At 39.1% G+C, this 9,861-nt stretch overlaps 1 protein-coding gene across 5 annotated transcripts in view; it reads right to left on the bottom strand.

The window, feature by feature from the left end:
• Nucleotides 1-276: 276 nt before the first annotated feature.
• The window catches only part of LOC106871963 (DEP domain-containing protein 1B), a 33,804-nt gene continuing 24,219 nt past the window's right edge, over nt 277-9,861 (bottom strand). For 4 of the 5 annotated variants that reach the window (XM_014918751.2, XM_014918750.2, XM_014918749.2 and 1 more), the window contains 2 exons: nt 4,519-4,692; nt 277-1,099 (listed from right to left, as the gene is read on the bottom strand). In XM_014918751.2, the coding sequence (XP_014774237.1) occupies nt 962-1,099; nt 4,519-4,692 (312 nt within the window). In that variant the 3' untranslated portion in view covers nt 277-961. The remainder of the gene's footprint in view (nt 1,100-4,518; nt 4,693-9,861) is intronic. The other variant, XM_052969911.1, reaches the window with a different exon arrangement.

A 9,861-nucleotide genomic window follows, 5' to 3' on the forward strand; every position in this document is an offset into this window, starting at 1 on the left:
ATGAGTGGTGTTGTCACATCTCTTGTCAACAAATTGCCGGCCAGCTTTGTGTCTCTGTAGATGTATGGAATAAGAGATCTCTTACTTTAGAAGGAGACAAGGGTTAGCAGCAAGAAAGGCATCCAGCTGTAAGAAACAAAACCTCAGTAGTATCCATACACAAGGATGGCAATGAATATGCACCACAGAAGCAAGCAGTTAATGACTTTACAATGACACCTCCCCACCAAAAAAAAAAAACACACACACACAAAGATTAAATAAAGAACAGTAATATATTTTCTTTTGTTGTTTTTATTATAAATATAAATGATATACTGAGAAATGCTTGTTGTGACAGTGATTGTGTGAGCAGTAAGCCGTCTATGTTATGAGATTATTGTGTTAAAAGTAAGACTGAAACAGTGATGGCTGCAGCTAAGGCATAATAAAGAAGGGTTTAGTTTCAACAGAAACCACAAAGTTGAACTGCAACAGCCACTGTCTTCTGACATCAGGCAAGATCTTTACATTCCTCAATCAGCCGAGGATCTATTATTTCACTTGCCAGGGTCAGCTGAGGTACTGTTACCCTGCCTACCCAAGTTAACCAAGGTACCATAAGTCTGCATACCCTGGTCAACCAAGGTACATTACTCTACGTACCTCAGTAAACCAATGTACCCTTACTATATATGCTCCAGTGAACCAAGGTACCCTCACTCTAAACACTCCAGTCAGTCAATGTACCATTACTTCACTTGCCTCAGCCAGCCAAAGTATAAATATCATTTTGTTGGTTTGCCTGAGCTACTGAGTCACTCTATTGATATGTGCTTTGTGTTAAAAAGATGCTCAAAACGTAAATTCTTTTGTTCCAACTATACAAATTCCAATGCTAGTCTTCAAATTTCCACAACAACTTTGCTTATACAAGAATGGAACATGGATGTAAAGAAAAAAATAATCAAAGATGAAGGATTTAAGACCGAAGTGTCCGCAGGCGTCTTAAAGGTCTTGGTAAGTGAATGTTGCGTTGGATCTTGAGTGGTGGTGCAGCAGGTATTGGATTCCTGAAGCCAAGTTCATTTTCATAAATCTTAGGATACAATTTCTGAAACTAACAAAAGAAGAAAATGTTATTCGAAAAATGTTATTCCTGGTGTTGGATATACAATTTAACAAAGCAGGAAGAAGAAAGTATTTACATGACGCAATACAATCACTGTTCCACAAGACTCCACACTCTCATTCAACAGCTCACAGTGAACTGCTTCCCAACCTTAACTGCCGATTGCTCACAGTTCTTTCTTTTATAATAATAAGACAGTCCACTTTTAGTCACTTAGGGGTTGGTTGGAATCCTTCCACAACAGTAATTAAATAACTTTATCTTCATTGACTTGATGCTTGGAACAGAATCTAATATGAAATTTTGATGGAAGTTTTAGTTTAGATCACTTTAAGCCTTTTGTTATCATATTTTTGCTAAATATGCCTTTCTTACAATTTATTTTAAAAATAATGAAATGTTTCTCATTATTAAGAAACTATCAAGGCAGGTGAGCTGGCAGAACTGTTAGCATGCCAAGCGAAATGCTTAGTGGTATTTTGTCTGCCACTATGTTCTGAATTCAAATTCCACCGAGGTCAACTTTGCCTTTCATCCTTTCAGGGTTGATGAAATAAGTACCAGTTATGCTCTGGGGTTGATATAATCAATTAGCCCTCTTCCCCCAAAATTTTCAAGGCCTCGTGCCTAGAGTAGAAATAATTGAAGTGGTGAGCTGGCCAATCCATTAGCATGCCGGACAAAACAGTGACATTTCATCTATCTTTGTGCTCGGAGTTCAAATCCTACTAAGGTTGATTTTGTCTTTCATCCTTTAGGGGGCTGATAAAATAAACATCTGCTGAGTAGTGAGGTTGGGGTAATCAACAAGTTCCCTCCTTCAAAATTTTAGGCTTTGGGCTCACAGTAATAAAGGTTATCAAAAAACTACCAAAGGCGACAAACTGGTGAAATTGTAGAGGGTTGCAAAAAATACTTTGCAGTATTTGTTGTGGCTCTTAATGTTCTGAGTTCAAATCCTGCTGAGGTCAACTTTGCTTTTCATCTCTCTGGGGTAACTAAAAGAGCACCATATGAGCATGGTCAAGGCCAGTGCAGCCTGACTGGCTCCCATGCTGGTGGCATGTTAAAAGCACCATTCGAGCGTGGTTGATGCCAGTGCCACCAGACTGGCTCCCATGCTGGTGGCACATAAAAAGTACCATTCGAACATGGTCGATGCTAGTGCTGCCTGAATGGCCCCAGTGCTGGTGGCACGTATAAAGCACCCACTACCCTCTCGGAGTGGTCGGTGTTAGGAAGGGCAACCAGCTTTAAAAACCTGCCAGATCAGATTGGAGCCTGGTGCAGCCTTCTGGCTCGCCAGTCCTCAGTCAAATATTCCAACCCATGCCAGCATGGAAAGTGGACGTTAAACGATGACGATGATGATGATTGAGGGCAGTGGACTGGTAGACCCCTTAAAGTATTAAAAAGAAAGAAAGAAAAATGCTTTGTAGTATTTCTTCTGACTCTTTATGTTCTGAGTTCAAAACTGACCAAAGCCAGCTTTGCTTGTCATCCTTCCAGGGTCAATAGAATAAACATCCAACCAAATACGAGGTTTGATGACATTGAAAATACCAGCTTCATGCCTTTATCAGAAACCATAATTAGAAAGCTAGTACAGAAAACACATTAACTTTTTATATTCGTTTAACCCATACGTCACGCAAATGGCACCCATGCCGGGGTACGTAAAAGCACCCATTACACTCTCAGAGTGGTTGGTATGTTAGGAAGGGCATCCAGCTGTGGAAAACCATGCCAAGTCACACTGGAGTCTGGTGCAGCCTTCCAAATTACTAGCCCCGGTCAAACCGTCCAACCCATGCCAGCATGGACAACGCCTGTTAAATGATGATGATGATGATGATAATATGAAGTTGTCCGACCATAAAGCCTTTGCCTGAATTAGACAAATCAATCTGACATACAAAATGTTACCAGATACTTTCATACGGTTAAGTAACCAATGCAACCTTTGGAATGAATATTAAACAAAATGTTGGTCATTTGGCAATGACATTTCTTTAATTGGATCGTTTTGCAAATGCTATCAGCATTTATTAGGAAACACTTACAGTGTTGGCCAGCCCCACTAATTACAACCATTTAATGACAAAATGTCAGCAACAATCAGCTGCGGAAAGCTATAATCTAAATTGAAGGTACAATGCAATAATCTACATCTAAAACCATTATATATGTGTGTGTGTGTGTGTGTGTGTGTGTGTGTGTTGGTGTTTTGGTCTACCATGAATCATTCAAAAGATTAGTCTGTTAATTTATTTTTCAGCACTCTGTATTTATGGGTGAACACACACAGACACAGCCACGCAGATATTCATATTACATCTGTGGAGGCGAGGTGGCTGAGTTCCTTCTGAGCGCTGGGCCTCACAGAAGCAAAGTGGCCGAGTTCCTTTCAGATGTTGGGCCTCACAGAGGCAATGACCAAGACCTTTGGCATTATGTCATGCTTGAGAAGAAGACCCATCAAGCCGAGCAAAATCACAGTCGTGGCAGATACCAGTGTCGCACAAATGGCACCCGTGCCAGTGGCACGTAGAAGCACCCATTACAGAGTGGTTGGCATTAGGAAGGGCATCCAGCCATAGCAAACCATGCCAAATCAGACTGGAGCCTGGCGCAGCCTTCCACCGTGCCAACCCAGTCAAACTGTCCAACCCATGCCAGCATGGACAACGGACGTTAAATAACAATGATATGAGAATGCTGATGCAATGTCTATTATATAACTAATGAAGTTATGAAACGGCTGTAAAAGAATAGCATAAACCTCTCCTCTCTCACCTCGTTCTTCTTATCTGTTCATACATTTTTTATGAGTGCAGAACCCAGAAGCCCACAAGACTGGCCTGGTTCTATGATGTGCACTTCCTGCTTTGAAGTGATCTAAATTAAAAGCTTGCAGCAAAATTCCATGTTAATTCATGTTCCAAACACCAGCTGAATAATGTGTGGTTAAAAGGTTCAATTGACAATCATGTGGTTCCAGGTTCAGTCCCAATGCACAGCAGTGCCTTAGACAAGTGTCTTTTATTATAGCCAGGGATCGACCAATGCTTTGAATTTGGAAGACAGAAACTGTTTGAAAGTCAGTCATACATATATGTGTGTGTGTCCCACCACTACCACTAGAAAACCAGTGTTAGTTTGTTTACATCCCCTTGGCAAAAGAGATTAGTAGAACAGACTTTAAAATAAGTACTGGGGTCGATTTGCTTGACTAAACCCTTTAAAGTGATAACCCAGCAAGGTCAGAATCTAAAACCTGAAACAAAAGATGAATTCTTCATAAGTTTCAAAATTAATTGCAACAAAGGCCAAGTATTTCAACAGAAATAATGTAACACAAGGGGCTAACCAGAAACCAAGTTCCCAAAAGAAATAGTGTCCCTTACTTCAGATAGTCTTTTCCGTTTCTCCTTAAAGTTCATCTTTTCATCAGCAATAATCTTCTTTAGGAGATCCCTGAGGGCCTCTGTGGAATGGTGTAAAGATTCTTTTTCATAAGCAGAGAGAGGAATCTGTTTGCAGTAAGTCGTAGAGCCTTTGTCATCGGAAGAGTAGACCACCTGAATAAATAACCAATTTAATAATCACAACAACGACAATAATAATAATCCTTCCTACTAAAGGCACAAGGCCTGAAATTTGGGGGGATGGGACTAGTCAATTACATCGACCCCAGTATGCAACTGGTACTTAATTTATTAACCCTGAAAGGATGAAAGAAAAGTTAACCTTGCCAGAATTTGAAGACAGACGAAACACTGCTTAGCATTTTGTCCAGCATGCTAATGATTCTGCCAGCTTGTCACCTTAATAATAATAATTGTTTCTACTGTAGGCACAAGGCCTGAAAAGTTGGGAGGGGGGATAGTCGATTACATCGACTCTAAGTGCATAACTGGTACTGATTTCATCAACCCAAAAGGATGAAAGGCAAAGTCGACTTTGACGGAATCTGAACTCAGAACGTAAAGATGGGCGAAAAGCCACAAAGAATTTTGCCTGGGGTAATAATTATTCTGTCAGCTCACCACTTCAATAATAATCTTTTCTACTATAGGAATAAGGCCCGGAATTTTTGAGGAGGTGGGGGGGCAGTCAATTAGATCGAGGTTGACCCCGAAAGGATGAAAGGCAAAGTCGGCTTTGGTGGAATTTGAACTCAGAACTTCAATAATGATAAGACAAATTTCAGAGAAAACTAGACACCAAAATATTTCCATAAAAATACAAACACAAACCAGCCATAAGGACCATGCTGGAGCAGACACTAAATGATGACGACGATGATGACACACACACACACATGACAAGCTTCCACAGTTTCAGTTAACCAAATCCACTCCTGAGGCTTTGGTCAGTCCAGTGGCTGTGTCTGCAGTAAAAGACATCTGTCCAAGGTGTTGCACAGCATGACTGAATCCAAAGCCACATGGCTGGGAAGCAAGCATCTTAATCACAACAGCCACCATGTGTAGTTATATATCTGAAATATGGACAGCTTAGAAGTCTCGCAAGCAATTTGTTCATATTAAGCACATTGTTTATTTAAATCTCGCATTTGTTTCGTTTTCTGAACCTTTTCCCCCCATCTCAAAATATACTTTAAAATAGAGAAGTGACCCACTTGTTAAGGGTTGGATTAAATAACCAGCAATTTGGTTATTTAACTGTTATGATACCAGCCCTACTTCAACAACAAACTTCTTGTAAAGTGATCTAAATTAAAACCATCCATCAAAATTTCAAGCTAATGCATATTCCAAACATCAGCTGAATAAACCTTTCTACAACAGGCACAATTTCGAGGGGAGGGGTAAGTCATTTACATCACTCTTGATGCTCAACTGGTACTTTATTTTATTAACCCCTAAAGAATCAAAAAAAAAAAACCCGACCTCAGCAGAATTTAAACTCAGAATGTAAAGACACGAAATGCCACAAAACATTTTGTCAAAATGCTTAACAGTATTTATTCAGTACACTAACAATTCTGCTAGTTCCCCACCTCAAACCCCTGCTTAATAATAAAAGCTCAATGTCAACATCTTTGTTGTCATTATCATTTTAACATCCATTTTTGCCACGCTTGCATGAATCAGATGGAATTTGATGAGGCAGAGTTTCTACAGCTGGATGCTCATCGGGTCACCAACCTTCACCTTTTTTCAAGAAAGATAATATTTCCGCAAGGTCAGACATATTTTTCAAAGACAACTGAAAACAAACAACATAGCTCGCATGACAGATAGATACTTATACATATAGATAGATACTTACACATATATACGACAGGCTTCTTTTAGTTTCCATATATCAAATCCACTCACAAGAGTTTAGTCATCCCAGAGCTACAAAGAAGGTACTTGCCCAAGGTGCTGCACAATTGGACTGAACTTAGGGTCACATTGTTCAGAAGCAATCTTCTTAACCATTCTTAACCAGACAGCCACACTAGTGCATGTCTATCTTCCTATTCACTCAATCTATCTATACTTTCTGGAGTTGGGGGCCACATAAAAAGCACCCAGCACACTTCGTAAAGTGGTTGGCATTAAAAAGGACAGCCAGCTGTAGAAACCAACGGATTATGAAACGTGGTGTGGATCCCGGCTTTGCCAGCCCTTGTTAAGCCCCATCCAACCCATGCCAGTATGGAAAACAGAAATGTTAAATGACAAGGATGATGCATTTTTATACATAATATATCTGTACAACTACGTGCATGTGTGAATGCATGCTTACTTGAATACATACATGCATGTATACATACATGCATTATACATACATGCATTATACATACATGCATTATACATACATGCATGCATGTATACATACATGCATTATACATATGTGTGTGAAATTGTTAAATGAATAAATAACCCCAAAAAACACAGAAAATATCATTTTACAGTTGGACTCAACTGAAAGTAACCTGATTCTAAGACATTTAGGTCAAATTCTTCCTCTACACCCCACTAAAGTGGTAGTGCCGAATATACAGCAAAAGGTCTAGAGTTCAGCTGCTTATTTGACACTTAGGAATTATTCTGAGAGTGAAAAACAGAAACCACCTCCATTTTAGAGAAAAACGATCAATATTGGGGGGGGGGGGGGGACAAGACTTCCCATGATTCAAAGTATTTGTCAGTGAAACCAACTCCCCCACCCCTAACAGGAAAAAAGAAAATCAATGAAATATCATTTATTGTCTACTTGTTTCAGTCATTAGACTGTGGCCATGCTGGGGCACCTCCTTGAAGACGTTTTAGTCAAAGTATTTATTTATTTTTTATTTGCTTCAGTTGTTTGACTGTGGCCATGCTGGAGCACTGCCTTTCAGTCGAAGAAGCTTGGTACTTACTCTATTGGTTTCTTTTGCCAAACTGCTAAGTTATGAGGACATAGACATACTAATATCAATTGTCAAACAATAGTAGGGGGACAAACACAGATACAAACATAAATATATACGATGGGCTTCTTTCAGTTTCCGTCTACCAAATCCACTCACAAGGCTTTGGTAGGTCCGAGGTTATAGTAGAAGACACTTCCCCAAGGTGCCATGCAGTGGGACTGAAACCAGAACCATGTGGTTGGGAAGCAAGCTTCTTACCACACAGCCTGCACCTTTATTTATGTAAGCACCATTCGATGCCAGTGCTGGTGGCACATAAAATTCACCATTCGAGCTTGATCACTGCCAGTGCCACGTGACTGGCCCCCATGTTGATGGCACATAAAAAGCAGCCACTACACTCTCAGAGTGGTTGGCATTAGGAAGGCCATCCAGCTGTAGAAATCTTGCCAGATCAGACTGATGATGATGATGATGATGATGGTGAAACCAGTACCCAATGAAAATGTGCTGATTCCAACCGTGTGCGTTAACCAAGGTGCCACGCAGCAGGACTGAACCTGAAACCACATGGTTGGGAAACAAACTTGATCACCATGTGTCCATGGCAGAACTTAAATATTTAAGAGTTAAATATATACTCATGGAAAAATATGGAGTGAGAGAGAGAGAGAGAGAGGGGGGGGAGTGTGAGAGAATAAAATTGTGGTTATAAATTTTGGGCACAAGGCCAGCAATTTCAAGGAGGCGATAAGTTGATTACATCGACCCCCAAATACTTAACTGGTACTTATTTTATTGACCCTGAAGCAATGAAAGGTAAAGTCGACCTTGGTGGAATTTGAACTCAGAATGTAAAGATGGATGAAATATCGCTAAGCATTTCGCCTGGCATGCTAACGATTCTGCCAGCTCACCACCACTTTAGCTTGATAATTAAATAACGAGTACCAACTAAAGAACATTCAAATGACTCACGTGACCAGGTACAATCAGGAGAATGCAGTCAAAAAACATGGAGAGAAAGAATTTAAAGTGGAAGTAAAATAGCTAAAAAGCATGTAGAAGTTAGAAGTAACAAGAGAATCTAGTAAAGGAAGTTAAGTACAGTCTATGGTAATACCGTTTAGAGAAGACATGCTAACAGTGAAATTATATGAATTTGCAGCAGCAGCAGCAATGGTGCCATAAACTGGAACCAAATTAGAATAAGCTTTGAAGCAATGAAGGAACTTAAGGGAAGCAAAAGCGTTTAATAAACAACAACAAAAGGTTTATAATGTATTTAACGAGAATCTTTAATTTACAAAAAAAAAAAAAAGCCAAAAATACACAACATATTAAAAGTAATTAATAATTAAAAATTAATTCAAAATGGAAATAATTACAAACAGTAATTATTGCTACATTACAGAACAACACAATGATAATAATGGTTTCAAATTTTGGCAAGGGCCAGCTATTTTGGGGGAGGGGCTAAGTCGATTACATCAACCCCAGTGTACAACTGGTCCTTATTTTATCGACCCTTGAAGGAGGAAAGGCAAAGTTGACCTCGGCAGAAACACAAAGACAGATGAAATGCCACTAAGTATTTTCCCAGACATGTTAACGATTCTACTAGCTTGCTGCCTTAATAACGATAATAATCGTCTATTATAATAATGAGCGTAGTGTTTATATATATCCAGAATCGTGCCAGATGCAGAGGAGGAGAGAAAATAGTAATTCAGTGAAGGAGAAGTAGTGAGAGTAATAGTCCTGACTGAGAGGGAGTCAGAGAAAGTAATAGCAATGAGAGAAAGGAAGGGGTGATAGATGAACAAGGAAGAAAGGGATGAAAAAAGAAAATCAGCATTTCAACACTGCTTGAGTGTATACGTGTGCGTGTACAAGGGAAGTATGTGAATATTTGTATGTGTGATTATTATCATGGACCTTATTTTGTACCTTATCTATACTATAAAAGGCAAATCTACTGTGTGTGTGTATGTTTAAAATTCATACATTTACACAATTCAAAATTTCTTCGATTAAACAATCGCAATTAATATTCTAAATACAATAAGTTAGGTCACTGCGTCATTTTTTCACTCCAAAAATTTCCTAATAATGAATAAAATCCGTAAAACTACAGGAGTAAACATTTTCTCCCTAATAAAATCTAATTTCCTCTTTCTAATACAAATCCTTTCAACTCCTACTTCCTCTGATGAACCTTTACGAAAAATCAAATAACAAATACAAAAAGAAAGGAAGGAGAAAAAGAAAACTATCAAAACTGAAACAATCACATTTCGATACTGTAATGACAGATACATACAAAATTACTTTGCCCCTCTAAAATTAACTATTTCTATTCCTCTTACACATC

The sequence above is a fragment of the Octopus bimaculoides genome, chromosome 8, assembly GCF_001194135.2.
Source record: "Octopus bimaculoides isolate UCB-OBI-ISO-001 chromosome 8, ASM119413v2, whole genome shotgun sequence".
NCBI classification, from domain to species: Eukaryota; Metazoa; Mollusca; class Cephalopoda; order Octopoda; family Octopodidae; genus Octopus; species Octopus bimaculoides.